The 17,181-nt window shown below is 38.9% G+C and overlaps 1 protein-coding gene across 3 annotated transcripts in view; it reads right to left on the bottom strand.

Annotated features, from left to right (window-relative positions):
• Positions 1–17,181, bottom strand: part of RABGAP1 (RAB GTPase activating protein 1) — a 73,534-nt gene that overhangs the window by 55,668 nt on the left and 685 nt on the right. For 2 of the 3 annotated variants that reach the window (XM_074923469.1, XM_074923470.1), the window contains exons 2-6: positions 10,682–10,883; positions 4,066–4,300; positions 3,311–3,515; positions 2,518–2,692; positions 2,015–2,172 (exon numbers count right to left, since the gene is read on the bottom strand). In XM_074923469.1, coding sequence (XP_074779570.1) covers positions 2,015–2,172; positions 2,518–2,692; positions 3,311–3,515; positions 4,066–4,300; positions 10,682–10,831 — 923 coding nt within the window. In that variant the 5' untranslated portion in view covers positions 10,832–10,883. Of the gene's footprint in view, positions 1–2,014; positions 2,173–2,517; positions 2,693–3,310; positions 3,516–4,065; positions 4,301–10,681; positions 10,884–16,267; positions 16,288–17,181 lie in introns of those variants that run through there. The other variant, XM_074923471.1, reaches the window with a different exon arrangement.

Below are 17,181 nucleotides of genomic sequence, written 5' to 3' on the forward strand. Positions count from 1 at the left end.
GCACTCCCCAGAGGCAGCTCCTGCATCCACCCCCAAGAGCCATCAGTGTCTTTCAGACTCAGGCCCTGAGCTAAATCATTTTTTGGTTTCAACACCTGAACAGACCTTTGGAGTGCTGAATAAACAGTGGATTATTAAATGGGATTTATTTATTTATTAAATAAAACTTGAGCTGGATGTAAATCCGGGAAGAGAAGCATCTCTGAAGCTGTGGCTAGGAGCCAACGTGCTCAACAAGTCAGAGTCTTTGGCAGACATGCTGTACTGAAATAAAGACACTTCAGCAATTACAGAACACTATAAATGGTTACATAAAACATCTAAGGGCGCTGTGTATGGGCTAAGTAGAAGAAAAGCTTTTCAGAATAAACTAAAGAAGGTCTTTTCAGAAACAAAGGTTATCCATCATTAGGCTTGAAAACAGCATTAGTTGATACAATGTGGAGAGCTGCTCTAATACTCTCACCCCACACCACCACTTGCTAATAGCACCTGGTTCAGGAAAAAAAAAAAAAGAGGAAAAATTAAATGAAATCGAGACCTCAGCCAGAAAACAGAACCAGTTAGAAACAGAAGCAAGCTTTGCTCATAAAGGTTTTTTTGATGCTGATAAACACCACAGATCAGAACAGGAGGGTATTTTAATGAAGCAGATCATAGCAAAACCAAGAACTACCTTCTTTTCTGCTTTCAATACCTAATAGAGATAAATCCTAAGAAATCAGAAAAATGGGTAGGGATGAAGGGTTTGTCTTTCATATTCTTAAAATGCATAACGTAACTAGGAGTTTCAATCACAAGGGGGAAATAAGGAAAGCTGGGTTTTTACTAGGATAAAAACAACAGCATGTCTACATGGGCAACAACATTCAAGAAATTTACCTCTACTGGGCAGCACTGGAAGATTTCAGCTGGAACTATGCAACTCCAGTAACTGCCAAAGCACTATCACGTAAGGAGGAAAAAGCCTGGCACATATGATTTGTTCTAATACATTCTGCTCTCAAACTTCCCTAGAGAATTCTCTCTGTTCAACATATTTAAGACTATATTGAAATTTATCCCCTTCATGAAACAAAAGCAAACCTAACGGCCAAAGTTAAAATGCAAAATCGTCTTTCTGTTCCTTTATATCTGAACCTTCTGCCTCTACACAAACATCTTCCCTAATAAGTAAGCAACTATTTACGAAAGGGTTTTAAATAATATTATTACATTAAATTCTAGACACTTGCTGATCACAAATTCATGACTGTATGGTTGTTTTCTGACACCAGGTTGTGTACAGAGCCAGCTCTCTGGAGACTAAAGACACATTATGGACAACTACACCTTTATTTAGTTCTGGAATAGCAATGTGGGAAAAAGTCTGAGACCTTGATCATCAAGCTCTTGGCTGATGAAGCAGTCATAGCCCTGTACTAGACAGTAAAAGTGAGTGTGTCTTGTGACAGATTTGGCAGAATACTTCTCTGGAAAGTAACTTACCTTTTTGGGATCAGCAAATTACTTTAAAAATTGAATTTTTCAGAGTTTCTAATTTTTTCTGCCTCCTTTCATAGGACTTTATTAAAAATATTCACCCTTATGCCTCCTTCAGAATTCACACAGTCTCAGCACCTCTGAAAACTTGGCTGAAAACGCACACAACTCTGGATACAAAAGCACAGTCACAATGACGGATTTTCAGCTTCAGCAACAATTCAGCTGAACGCAATTTAAAATATGTTGCACAGGAAAAAAGGGCTTAAAGACAAAAGAAAAATACAAAATAGAAAAAAGTACTTTGCAGGTAGCACCAGGTTCAGTTCAACGACCAAGATGAAATAGTCCATCACTTCTGGACTGTTCTGCACTTCTGCACTGTTTTACTTCTCAAAAATGTTTATGTCTGGGATTCATTTAAACTGGAATAGGAGGCTTTCAAAAAGGGAATTTAGGGACACTTCAGCCTCTATTCACTCACTCTCCAACAGAACCAGATGCTGTACACACAAAAATGAAAAATCTATACCTGAAATACCCTTTCCCATCATCTTCTTTGATTTCCAGTGACACGGAGAAGGTGAAAATATCACTGTCTGGAGTCTGTGGGGTGGCAATGGCTGAGAGCGGAGTTTGTTTGGCAGAACGACGGAAGGCAGTGGCAAAGCTGTACAGTATTCTGCTCACCTGCATTTAGACAGCATCAAAGACAGATCAGAAAGCTACAGACATACAAAACGCAGCAGTTGAAACCTACCTGGATTTTCACTAATGAAGAAAATGAGAAGTAATTGTATGAAAATAACGCACTTTTAGCCTCTAATTAACTGGGTTTCTACACTTCTTAAAAGGATAAACTATTCAATGTGCATTCTTATATCTGAGGTTTCTCTAATTACCTTAACTTGGGGTAGCAAAAAGCCAAAAGTGATATATTACATTACTTCTAAAGTGCCTGAAATACTTCAGTTTCATTTCAGTAATAACATTTACAGGTATGTAATTATCATTTGACAGAAAGATTCAACTTACAGCTTCTTGGATTTCACATCGGAAGACATGAATCCTGAAGAGTTCTGCGTTGTAGTGGCTTTCAGTGAAAGCAAAGCAATCACTTTCAGGGGTTCCATCATGCCCTCGTACACAAAAAAGGATTTTATAGATTGGATAATTTGCTATTTCTGTGTTTGTCTGAGGATCTAAAAGTCTGTCAGAAGAGAGTAAAAAAAACAAAGCTTGAACCTTTAGAAGAGTCATTTCAGCCAGGTATTAACTTGAAAGTTTTAACAATTTCATAGCTACTGGAGAAAGTACATCACAAAGAAACTAGCTCCTGACTGTTACTTACTGCAGAGCTTGACCAGAATAATTATATTTAAATTGAACGGCATAAAAAAATACAATGCAACAGACCTTTCCACCAATAATTTCCCCACAGTTTTCAGGGCTTAGCCTTCAAAACGCTACACTAATATGCAGCAGTGGATAGCCTCATCCCTGTTAAGCCTCATGTATCAGCCATTTTCTAGCACTACAAACTAAATACTTCCCAGGCTGTTTCCAAAGTGTTCATCAATAACCACTCCCAAGGCTTTGGAGATGCCTTGGATCACCAAATATTTCATAGTGATCCTTAGATATAGAATGTCTTTGGTAAACAAATTCGAAGTATCACTTCTCTCAGATCTCCTTAAACCCCATTTTTTCCACTAAACAAAATCCCAGGTTGGTCATGTCTCCTCCCAGGTAAACTGGTAGCTTGTTTCCTTTGCTAAAAGGAAATAAGATGAAACGCACACAGAGTACATCCAAGTGAGCTTCCTACCTCACTGTCCCTTCAGAGACATTAGGCACTGACAGAGTCACATCTAAAGAAATCTGGCACTGGCTTCGTAAGATGGACATCATTCTGAGGGCTTCCACTTCACTCCGGGGAGCATTCACAGAGGCACAGCCTAAGTAGGTGAGCTTGCTAAACACCACACTGTCCTCATCTGTCAGAGGTGTAAAAGGGCTCAAATCCTCACAGTCTAGGGTGAGACACAAAGTTGAACATAAGAAGCAAGACAAGGCATACATATGTAAATTATCAGAGATTGACTCATCACTAACTAAATTATAAAAGCAAACAAGAAACACATTACAAACGTCAGGTCAGGCCAAAATACTACAGGAAAACCCTGCCTGAAAGTGAGTTACTGATGGCAGAGAGCAACTCAGCTATCCCAACTCTACTACCAGTTTACTCAGAGAACTTCTTTTAAATATGAGTGCACCAGTTTTCATTACAGCAATAAGATGTACAGACAAGCTGAACAGACTATATTTTATGCAGCCAAGCAAGTAAGCATTATATTTCTGCACACACCTCAAGGCTAGTACAGTGTTTTCAGAAGAGAGGACAGTTCAGCATATGTTAACTCTCACATCACATAACCTGGCATTTACTGCACAAGGTGATTATAATGGGAGAAATGGGGACAGATTGGTGGACACTCCTGTACCTAAATTCTCCTTCTTTTTCCCACAAAAAGCTAGCTCATAAGATACCACCAGGCATTCCCCATTTTTTTTTCTAACCTCCCTGGGATGGTTTCACTGGCAAACTCATGTCTGGTTTCTGGAGTCCTGCAACCGACACTGGGTTAATGGTAGAGGATGCTGAAGCTTCAAGGACAACAGGTTCTTCCCCATCTCCATCAGTTCTAACTTCTTCTCCATGGTCCCGGTCACTTGACTGATCTTCCATGGGTGGGTCCATCAGCACGTCTTCAAGCTCCCTCTGCAGCTGCTGTTCGCTTCCATTCCCCACAATCTAAGAGCCACAAACAAGAGTTGGGACGCAATAAAATACTGTTCAAATTTTAAAAAAACCTACACCCTGGGCACAGGGTCATTCATATGGCTTTTTCTGCCAATCAAAGCAGCAGTTAACAAATTTAACCTAGTTACAACCGTAAACACAAACTGCAATGCGCAAACGCTCAACAGGACAGATTATATCCTCCCTGCTGTAACAAATCAACAAGCTCAAAGCAGGAATTTTCTAGCACTGGAAAAAGTGAGGAGATTACTTTCAAGCTAGTCTTTAATCACCAACTACAAAGACTAGATTAGGACAGAAGAAACTTACAGATGTCCACAGTACAGTGGTCTATAATAATTCTCAGAACAGCACCAGAAAGGGCCAAATATAATTAGATACACTATGTGGTTCATGGGTAAGATAGCAAGGTTTCACAGGAAGAGAAGAATCTGGAACAGGATTATGTTATCATGCTGTGGAGAAGAGGTAGTGGTGGTTTATTTCCTGACACACATCTACAGCCTGACTTTGCACTCACTGAAGCCAACGTGAAAGCATGAAGCAACTTAAATGGTGCAAAATTAGGTCCTAAACTAGAAAGAGAATGAAGACATTAATTTCAAGAAACTCTTAGATACTGTATCTAAGGAAACTCATTGTCCATTCCTCTGCAATTAATAGCAAAGTCACTGGTGCTTTACATAGTTTAGCACTTAAGCACAGAAATGGAGTTTAGAGAAGTATTTTACCAGATGGCAGAGAAAGGTATAATGTTTGATTCCAGCACTTCAGCTGCTGCTGGCTATTAGTGTTGGCACTAAACTGAACCCTACGAGCAGATATGCATTTCTGTACCCTTACATCTCCGTAAGCCTGCTGATTTAATATGCTAAATGCAAGCTAGTAAAATCCAAATTGTGCAACTACTCCAAAATCTTAAAAAGAGAGCAAATAAAATCTTAAAGATTTTTTTTTAATCTGTAAAATAAGATAGTAAAGAAAGGAAATGGTTAAAAACAGGAGGAAGACTACAGAGCAGACAGATCTGCCCATAACTCAATCTTAGTATTGAAGCTAATTCCATCTGCCTCAAAACTAGCATTTCATAGTAGAAAATTAAATTATCTTAAAAGTACCTGAAGCAATGGCCAAGGTTCTCACATTTTAACAGTAAATAAATCAACCCGAAGTCCAGTTCAGATTGCCGAAATAACACTGGAACATGTAATAGAGCACCTTCATGCACACGGATGAGCCTTGCAACGAATTAAATATACTAAAGAGCAAAACATCAGGTGTCACTTAAATATTTGTACGTGCATTTCCACCAGGCGTGTCTCAGGAATAATTAGTGAGATTAGAGGTTTCTCAGCCCAGTCAGAATTCTGACGTATGGTCATTTCCATCGTATCCCCAAAGACAAACTTCTCAGTTCAGAGGGAAAAGGAAGAAACATGAAGTTTACTTGCTGTCTTCTCTTTCACACAAACCTACAACCTCCAAGGAATTATCTGTTTCTGCACCCTCTATCTATAAGGCATTGAAGATGTAAACCGTGCATTAGTTTTCTGGTGAAAAATATACAAGAATATTAACAGAAAACTGAGCTTCAGAACTGGCATTACTCTAGAATAGAGCAGAACACAATTACTTTTAAGAGGAAAAAAAAGTCCCAGATTCCTGTTCTTCAGAGGAAAGTAGACAAAAATTGGAATTCACAGGTAATGGAAAAACCAGCAAGCACACAAGATCCCAGAGGCAGGAGGGACATAAAGTAATAACCTAGTGAGTGTTTTACCACAGAATCTAAACAACAACGCCAAAACTCTGCGAGATGTTTATGCTCTTGAAACTCATGCTCAAACAGAAATTAATTTTTTAGTACCAATTAACATACATTCATGTGCTATCTGGGCTCATCTGCCCCGAGTGGGACCGAGTAACTGCCTTACTCAGCTGTACATCCACAGAAGTATCAGTAGCCTGAAACTAGCTACAGGAATCCACTGATTTTGCATTTTGCTCCTAATAATTTTAGTATTTATTTGCATGATTCATTGCAGAATCATTGAAAAAATGTTGCACAAACATGTGGTCATCAAAGGCATAATCCTTCTATCAAGTTTACTATTCAGGTCTTTGCAGGCATTCATCAGAAAGATGACGATATGATGCACCATGTTACTTTACTGTACACAGTTTATATGTTTTGCAACAAAATATAAATCAATTATAACGTCCTGCCAGCCCCATTAAAGCCTATATATTAAAAAACTTAAAGTAACCTCTAGTTTACAGGGCCTGTTTCCTATGAAACTTGAAGTTAAAATTCATTCTGGCAAAAAACCTGCATCTCATATGCTTTTGCTCACAGTAATTAAACAGACTCCATTTTGGGTTTGGGAAAGGAAGGTGAGGAATTAATCCAGTGAGAATTAATGTTGTTATGCTATTAACATAAAATGCACATGAAAAATGTTCTATTCCTTCAAGACTGCGAGCAAAAAAAGTCTGAACAGTGATCTATTTTATTTGGTAAAATAATCAGTATCACTAACTTATACCTAGATACTGCCCTATAAAACATGATCTTGAAAATAAAAGTTCCTGAATATAGTAGCAACAGGTAAAACACGAATGCAAGTTGTTTACAGTGTGACAGGAAACAGGCACAGAAAAAGAGGGGGAAAAAAAAAAATCTCTCAAATATTCTAAAACCTCATCGTAAAATTTTCATTTAAAAAGTAATTTAAAAGAACGCCTTCAAGAAAGCCTTCCTTCTCAGTCCAAACTACCCTCAAAAAAGAATTCTAAAACAAGTAAATTCTAAAAAGACAGTAAATATACTTTGGGACTGGAGGAGCTCTGCTGTTCTCATAGCTCTAACAGTCAAGTGCAACAAACCAGCTGGCTGAGAAACGAGGCCTAAAATACAAACTAAGACTAACTTCATGTCAACCAAAGTCTCTTATGCAACCGTATAAATTCACCACATCATTGGAACAGTGCACATTAAGATGTAAACATGCTTGAAATTTGCTGCAACCCAAAAAACCAGCACAAGGCAGCGTGGCAGACTGCAGCAGAACTCAGGGCAGAATAAAAAAGGTGTACCTAATAAATGTTTCATGTAGGTTTGCTTAAGATAGAGGAAAGAAACCATTTACCCTCATTATTTTCTACATTTCTCACAAAATTGAAACCTAATTTTACTTAACCTTTAAATAGGATGTAGTGAACTTCCTTTACAGCAACGAGTGAGATTTATTAGGACTGTAGTTTAGTCCCTTCTCCTGACGCATGTGCCGTTGGCCTCTGCTGTGAGAGGTCTCGTTGTACTCTGTAGTTCAAGAACTCCTGCTCTACAGCGTGTTCCAGAAGCAAGGCTTTCATAAATCCAGTGTAGTCCCACTGGAGGTGGGCAAAAGCACACACAGAAATAACACTGGAAAGCAGAAACAGCTAGCAAATTATATTTCTGAAAAACAATCACTGACAACCCCTTTTTAAACTGAACCAAGTATTTATGCATAAAGCAAAAAAAAAAAATTATGAATTATGACCAACTGAAGAAAAATATAGTTCCTGACTGGATTCAGAAGAAATATTTCTCTATCTGAACTTGAGGAAGAACAAAAATAAAACTGTGCATTATGCAGTCCACAGCACTATTGCGTACTTAATCCTGCAGCGTCTCAACAAATGTGAAACGAGAGCCTTAGGTTTGATGTACAAATATCACAGCCTATCACATTCAGCAAACCAAGCCTAAACTTCTAGCACCACCCTCAGACTGGGCTTAGCAAATGGAAGATCCTCAAACTGCCTTTCTAAAGAACCCCAGAAAGACACCTGCTCAAATATGAATCTGAACTTATTTTCCGCTTTTTCTTCGTGGGCATGTGAAAGCAAATGGGTTTTGACATATCCAAACAAACTTAGTTGTAAGTACTAAAGCAATTGCTTCTCACTGAAAAAAAAAACACTAATTTGTTCCTATGAAATACAAAACCTCAGTTCTCATGCTGTACTGTTAATATTAATTTTCCATATACTACTTAAACACCTCTAGATACCACCGTGACAGTACTTTTAACATACCTCTAACAACCTTCACAACTCCTCTTATCCTTGCACACAAGAAACACTTTAATAATAGAGTAAAACTGGCTACTGAATGATTATTTGCAAGCTGAAAAAAAAAAAAAGATACCAAGAGCAAAGTCATATTCTAGGGTAGTATGTCTCTTTTCTTGTAGAGCAATACCAAATGACAATTCCTGGTTTTAAGAACGGGTAAAAAGTCTTAACATCGAAAATGGGAAAAGTTTTCATCTCCTTAAGAAGAAGGAAAGAGATTAACAGGAAGATCCCTGTACTGGAGAATTCAGACTGTGCACTAACTGCTTATCTGAAGTATAAAGTTCCCATTAATCACTCAGATTGCAGCCAATAACCGAACAGCACACACACTCAAACGCCAGAATACTGAAAGGCTCAAGGTGAATCACTTTGTTCAAGGATTGTGCTCAGTCTTGGCACCAAATTCATAAAGAAGCTTATCTTTAAGACCTGCAAAGCTCTGTGACATTCAGTGCCAAACCAGGGAACAGCATAACTTTATTTTACAATTGTTGACGATGAGGAGGCAGCAGTGCTAATGTTCTTCTTTCCTCTTCAAGAGAAAGAGCAAACCTGCAGCCAGCATTTTATAAACCACTTTGGAAGTGAACACATGAGGGAGATTTAAGAAGTAAGTTTCAGGAGTCAATTTGAAATTGATTGAGGATATTCTTCTCTGAAATATTTGCAAGCTTTAGAAGATGACTTTATATACAAGTCCCTTCAATTTCTTTGATTATGCTAAACAAGACAGGTGTCATACAAACACTGCAGGACAGCCCAAGGCAAGCGTTAGATCAGCAATACAAACAGGTCCCATGTGGAGCAAGAAGTGTTGCAGACTATGGCATTTCTTGTTTCCCAGTTTTCTTTGGGAATAACAGGATGGAACGGAAACTCTAGTTGATCATGTCTGTCTCCTAGGGTCTCAAATGATGCCCCACAACTTTGGGAGCTAAACATACACTGCCACTCAAGCATTTTCAAGGTAAGCACCACTGTGGGGACTATTCTGAATTCTTAACTATTTATAGCTGCTGGTGTTTGCAGCATCCAGAAAGACAAGCATGAGGTTACAGTCTTTCAGCAGGTTTCAGAGATCACCAGGCTGATTGTTCAAGAACATCTCAGATTTTTTTAGACTATCCTATGATGTGAAGTGGCAATCTTCTGCAATAGCAATAAAATACAAATGAGGGTTTTTTTGCCAGATTAAGCAAAAGTAAGACCTTGAGACTCTTAAATAGCTTGAAGTCCTATGTAAAAGAACATAGTCACTATAATGGCATGTCTTGTCCAGGACTCAAAGGAACGCAAGAAAAACAAACAAAGCAGTTGGGAAGTAAAAGCAAGATGAGCAAAAGCATCAAGAAACATTCCATAAAAGTCTCTGTTACAACTGCTGCTAAGGAAAAGGGGAACACCCGGTCCAACAGGCAGAACACGTGATTTATTATCATCGTTAAAGACATTATTTTGAAGACACAGACATGCCTGTGGATGTCAGTCTCTTGCGATGGTGGAATATCTCTTTCCATCTCCCACAAAGAGCACACCAACTTGACTCACTCCAGGAAAGATCTGGTTTTCAACACATTAAAATGATGGAATTTGGAGCAACCACCTTACTTGTGTCACTTTGCTTAAAGACTGCTGAAATACAAATTGGGATGAAAGATTTTAAGTAGTCAAAAAAAAAAAAAAAAAAAAAAAAAGGAAAGAAAAAAAAAAGAGTGACAAGGGTCTGTTTTCAGAATAGCACTTCTAAAAGTGAGAAGATGTCAGTGCCCTTCCAATTCACACAAGCCTACCACATAGGCTTGTATTCTCAGATTCATGTCAAGCTGTTAGTTATAACTACACTTCTACATTTCTTAAAGAGAACATTTCACATTGGGGAAAACTTTAATTTATGGTTGAATTAACAGATATGGTCAAATCAAGTGTACGTTAATATTGCTTTCTGTATGGAAGCTGCGATAAAAATCACAATCCCAAGTTCTCGACAGTCTGTTTCATCCCAAGCACTTCATGAAGGATTCTGGAAAGTGGGAAAAAACCCACAAGTAGTGATGGAGAGAGCTCTTACTCAGAACCTAATTATTACCTCTGACATCAGCAACAGTAATGCAGAAATTACTGGCAAAATTGATTCTTAAATAAGTTCTCCCTTCTGTCAAGTTTTCCACAATAAAGAAGTCCCTCTTTAAGCTCTCTACGGTTAGTGCGATTTAGAATAGGGAACAAACTCAGGTTATTGATTCTTACCTTCAGTCCTGTTTTTTCATCATCACTACCATTATTTGTAGATGGTGTTTCATCCCCTTGCCTGGAAACCAAGACAAAATCTTCACTGTTAAGAGTGGATACCGAGTCTGAAGAGACACTGATTTTTCCAACAGAAGCCTTGTCATCCATGACTTAAAAAGGAAGTTCGATTCATGAATGAGATTAAATATGTTATAAACTCCTGAAAAACAAAAATCATAAAAATACTTATATAAAACTTCATGCTAAAATGCTCAAACGTTTCTTTTCAGAAACCTGCTGACTAGTTATAAAAAGTAACACATCTGACAGCATAACCAAGTTACAACTCTTCTGTCAGGGTACACTCACAGTCCTGCTTTGATATTGCTAAAAAGCACACTACTATTAGAGCACTGGTTTCCATAGCTCACAAAAGGGGAAGTTAGTAAGTCTTCTTGCAATATTTCATGATTATGTCCAGCACAATTTTCTACATACAGCACAAAACAGGCCCTTGGAACATATACTACACCTGCTGACAAAGTCCTATGGAGGCAAGAGCTATAAAGTCCGTCTACTCTCTTCAGGTATTCTGTCTGCCTTCACCTATGTTCATGCAAAAATTACTTTTGCAGCAGAGCTCACTGTATGCTGCAGTCACGTTCTTTTCCCCCAAAACAAGAGTTAGACTTAATTCTTGATATTTTGTGGTAAGGATGCTCTAAAACCTTGGGACATACAGCATTTTATGAATCTATGCTGAATCTTCTGTACTGCAATGAACAATAAAAGACTTCCAAGAAGCAGGAAGAACAGCGTAGGCTGGATCAGTACTGAGAATCAGAGCCAACAGAGGATTTTAAAAAGCTGGAACTGGCACTGAGAGGCATTTGAAGAAAGGAACAAAAGGTGAAGTTCAGCTGCACACCTTGAACTCTACAGCACAGATTCTCAGAATCCATGGCTCAAAACAGACTGCTGTGATAAAAATGGGTGATTAAATTTTCCAGAAACCCAAATATAACCTTATCACAATGGCTCGGGTCTCCGCATACTCCCAAGCATGACCAAACCCAAGTGCTTTTTCAGCCTCAAGTTCTGCTTTCCATTCGGTGGAGCACTGCCCCAACCTGGCTTCACACAGAGCAGCCAAACGACGGAGAAACCTGGCATATCCACCAGCACAGCTCATCGCATTCCTCGCTGAACCAAGAACAACGCACAAAAAACAGCAAAGCCTGCTTTTATTTCTATCAATGCCCTTCTCCCCACAGCCACCAATACGACATGAAATCTGCCAGGAGGACAATAATTTTTTTTTCCCCCCCCCTCCGGGTTATTTTTAACATGATCACTTTACCAGTCGAGTCGCTTCATGGTCCTGAAACATGTTTCACTGGACAACTGAAGCCGTGCGTAAGAGGAAGAACAGATGCGGGCTGTTCATGAATAACAATATACCTATGATTACTGGGTTTCATTTTCAAAAGCATGTAAGGTATTTTTATATCCTTTTCAAAAACTGTTTAAGACCCACCGACTTTCAATGAGAATTCCTGGATGAGAAATTTAGATATTTTGAAAAGTTCTACTCACTGTATGTGTCTATCTGGTATTACCTGCATATATCTTAAAGGTAGGGCAGAGCTCTCATTTTTAAAGATGATTTTGTTTAAAGAATTCCTACTAAAACATTTCTATAGAAGTTCCCTATTGCGCCATCTGTATAAGACATATATCACCTGAAAAATAACTAAATCAAATATAGTGAAACACAGAATAAAAATAAGCTTCAGACGCTTTAATATCCCTTTGGCTTTACTGTTTTCATTTTAACAGTGCAAACACATCTGCCACACCAAGACAGTATGAGTAGAAGAGTGGGATTTGATCATAAGCAGCTGTAAAGACCATCTAGGCAAGGATCAATTTAGCAATTTATTTTGATACAGTGCGTTTGTTTTGAAGTGTTAATTTCACCTATTTCCAAAGTCTTTCAATCTGACACTTTTCACCAAGATTAACTTCAATTAAAGAAAAAGCAGGCTGTGCTTTTGTGTACTTTTTTTAGTAGCGTGGTGTAAACAGACAGCACACTCAATCCTGGAGCACAGCTGGCTGAGCCTAACCCCTACAGTAGTTTCACAACACAGAATTGCAACAGCAGAAGGTCCCAATTAGCCCAACTTTGCCAACCTTACATTGAGCAAAAGTCTTACACAAGTTCAGAGAGCACAGTAAAGGGGACAACGTAGCTGACTACCGTAAGAATCTTTTGTTTATTAGTGACGTATCAGCAAGGAAGGCTCAACTGTGCTGAAACCAGTCAAGGAGGTTCATTAGATTAATGCTCAAATAGTCAAGGTGCAAAAGCACAGTCTTAAAATACTAAAAATGATAAAATATTGCCTGAAGTTAACCAAAATTCCCAAATCCCCAGACTTTGCTTTGCATGCATCTTACTTCCTCTGTTCCTTGCACATTACTGCATGGATTATTTTACCTGAATCATAAAATTCACAATGGCAGAATCAACAACAGAAAGCCTATGAGCTTGTTAAAATATGGACCAGCCTAGAAGGTCACACATCAAAGACCAGCAGAGCAATTAAGTGTGGCAGGCTTATGGCTCCTCTGGAATCAAAAAGCAAGAACAAACAACAGTGGTGATGGTGCTCTTTAGAAATACCTGCAACTTGTCTAAGAACTGAAGCTTTCTGTTCTCAGAGTTTAGAGAGGTAGGAGAAAAGACCCCAGTCAAGTGCAGATCTCAAGTTTTAATATTTCTGAGAAGAAGCCAATGTCTCATCCTTTACAAGGAAAGAGACTTTGGTTTGTTTTGACATAAATAAAATATGAGCTTTTGAATTCAGCACAGTTTAATTCCTGACACAAAACTAGACACAATAATGTAGTATTTTCTTGAAGGTGTCTTTAGACCTCTACGGGAGACAGAGTGTTTAGATAATATGCATCCTAAGAGGCAAATTTTTAACAGCTTACTTGTTTGCCCACCTGTGTAATTAAATGGATATCCTGGCCTCTCCTCACACAAAAGATCAGTAGAAAAAGCTACAAAGTGAGAAAGTCAACACAGCTGGCTCTTGGGTCACTGCTTTCAACTTTATTTAAAATTCTAATTCTCAGTGCAATTCACCTTCACTGCTGCTGTTACACAATGCAAGTCCAAGAATCAAACTATCTCTTCAAAAAAATGTTCTTGTTTGAAACAACCAAACAACACTCTATTCAAGATAACATGCAAAGGAACAGCAAAGACACCATTCACCATGCTAAAATCTCTAACTACTGGAAAACAAACCTATCAAAGTTCAAGATTAGTTACACAGATTTATAAAATATTTATTGTTTACTTTCCTATCCTCTCCCAAGTATTTGGCACCTCACCTGTAACTTGTGATCAAAATTTTCCTGGTAAGTACTGCCAGAATGAATTTAAAAGAGCTTAAAGCAAACAGTATATAAAAAAAGAAAACCAGAAAGCCTTCCATTTTACATTACTGTAAGGGACTGAAGGCTTGAATGCCACCTTGAGACATGCGCAACAAGTGAAGCAAGGCACTGGTCACTATGGCAAGTCTCACTCCATTTCCAAGGGGCGTCCATTTTCTGGTGTTTGTAACACCCACAGCCACACGAAAAGCCAGAGGGCGAGCAGAAAAAGCAATGTTTCAGCTGTGGACTTCAGCTGTGTAAAACAGCAGTTACCTTTAAGTCCACAGCACACAGAGCACCCTTCACACTGAATTTAGAGGGGAATACAACAAAAAAAATCGTTAAGTTTTGGGGTTTCAAGGCAGAAAAGAGAATAAGCATGAGAACACACAGGCAAACTAGAGCGGAAAAGAGATTTTTTTTTTTCCCCCCCATTTATATCTTTCTCTGCTTTTGTACTCCAGCTGCCATTCCTACAGCAACTCCACAAAGTTACTGTGTATCTGCCGAAGAATGCACCAGATACAGAAGAACAATACAGCAATATTAACTAAGTTACTGAAGAACAGTATAATTCAAGAAGCTACCTTGAACAGCAAAGTCTGAAAGTGAGGCACACAAAATAAACTTACATCTTCTATCCCCTAAAATATAAAAGTACTAAGTAGAATATTAAAAAACCTATGGAAATAAGGAGGTAGCATGCAGCACTGACTGATTCAATGCAAATTGATTCACTGAAAATAATGTATTTTCTGTTTCTATTCCTCTGGCTTTATGCATAGCTTAACAATAATACCCAGTTCGGTTCAATTTAAACATACAAAGTTCTACTTTCCTAGTTTTCATCATTAGCATCTTAGCGTGGGTGAAAAGCGGAATCTGTAGCCGAGTTCAGAAGCTTTACAACGCACTTTGCAAAGCTGTGTCATGACAAATAAGTCAGGCTTTTTTAGGACTCTTAGCTCTTTACAGTCTTGGACATCCAGGATTTTTTTCTACCTTCACAATTCACATAGCGTACACTTACTGTTTTACAAATTCACAGTGAGCCCTGGCAAACGCTCCAGCACACGCCGTCGTGCCGTGCGTCCCAGTCTGAGCAGCGTAAGACACGTACGAGCGAAAGTGATGTCACACTGACAGACACGGGGGAAAGGAGCTGTGGGTTGAGTTTTTCTGAGCACATACACACCGCCTGTATTTTATTTCAGCTTTGAGGGAAAAAAAAAGTACAAGAAAAATCAATCACTAACAAACTTTTCCTGCTCTCATATCACATCGTTAGTCTGCATAATCGTATGTTTGATCTTCACCCACCTTCCCTGTGCAACACACGCTCTCAAATGCAATGAGAAGGATTTTGCCCTCAAAACAAAGCGAGAAAGCCAGTGGAATACTGTGTGTGAACATAAAGATTTAGGATGACTACAGAGAGCAATTAATAAAAAACAGCAACTACAATACTAACTTTTCTGTTCATTTTAAAACACTGACAGCCACAGACTTTCCCACTAACCTCAAAAGCCAGACAGAAAAAAAGATACCACTATTTGAAGATAATGCTGCCTCAAATTTCACCACCCCCCCCTCCTCTTCTCAAGAGCAGAGAAGCGCAGATCTGGGGAAGCTGAGTGAATCATTAGACACTGTATGAAAACCAGGCATCAGACAAAACACAACAGTTAAGATAATGCAATCTTTGTTAACAATCCTTAACAGACTCGTAGTTACCACCATCCTAATTTCGCTTCTAATCTTAATTTGAACTACCTGCTCAGAGGACAAAACTCTAGGCTCTTGTAATAAGCAAATTCCCCAACCCCAGAAACACGCGGCAGGTCCTGGGAACCCGTGGTTTATAAAAGAAATGCTGACACTGCCTCAGCCAGCCCATCACAAGAATGCTGCTGGAATGAATTAACTGCGACCGGCTGGTTCATCCCCGCTCGGCAGCTGATGCTCCATCAGCATCAGGCACATCCAAACGCTGTCTGCTCGGGGGAGCCAGGACGTGCAGGACACAACGCAGGCTGGAGGCTGGGATCAAGGCAGTGCAGCCAGAGGCTAAACAAACTCTGAAGATGAGGGTCTATATACTTCTGGAGTTCCTCTCTCATTAGGATTCAAACAGAGTGTTACGCTTACCAGACAAACACAGCGCTTTAAAGATACGCTGTGCAAGAACTGAAAAAAGGAGAGTTACATTCGGTGCATGCTACTAAAAGCTGTCTGCACTTGGGTTGGGAAAATGAAAGGAAACCTCTATGCCAAGCTCCATTTGTTAATTTGTTTACCGTGTACACAAAAAAAGTTTGCTCAGGCCCTTGACCTTTTAATGTTAAGTAGAGGCCTTTAAAAAGAGTACAGTGTTTCTGTAATTTAATCAGCAGTAGGGAAGTCCATGCAGTTACCCATTTTCTAATAAAGTAGCCAAAAATCTCAGAAATCCCATCGAATTGCACTTTAACAAAACCTGTAAATAGAATAAAATTAGGAATATAGATCAAGCTGTATCTGTATAACAATCCAGGTAAGCAGTACTTGATCTCCAACTTGTATTTAAAAAATAAACATGATCTTTTCCCCCTCTCCAAACCTCTCTCATAATTTTTCCTCTGTCCAAACCTCTCCTGAGTATTCTTTCTCCTTCTCCTCCTCTTCTCCCCAAATGCCCCGAACAGGCAAAACTACACAGACAAAAACCACAAAGTCTACTCCTACCAGTTCGATTTTCACTTAATTTCTGCTAATGCTTGTTTTTAAACCAACTTAGCACAGCCTCTTTGTTTACACTCAGTTTTCACCCCCGACACAAACAGCCCTTAAAAATTATCTTCTGGAGATGTTTGCAGTGAAACAAACACATCCTTGCCAACAGGAAGGGAGAAAAAAAAATAACAAAACCAACAAAACGAGAGAAACACCGAGATTAGGGTATATAAACCTAATAAAGATGTCCGGACGCAATGAAATGCCACGTTTTAGGATCCACCTGGAAGCAACAGGCAACAACCGACAGAGCCAGGCCGCGGAGGGGGAAAGCAGTCGCCTGGCCGGTG

The sequence above is a fragment of the Athene noctua genome, chromosome 20 (assembly GCF_965140245.1).
Source record: "Athene noctua chromosome 20, bAthNoc1.hap1.1, whole genome shotgun sequence".
In the NCBI taxonomy this organism is placed as follows: Eukaryota; Metazoa; Chordata; class Aves; order Strigiformes; family Strigidae; genus Athene; species Athene noctua.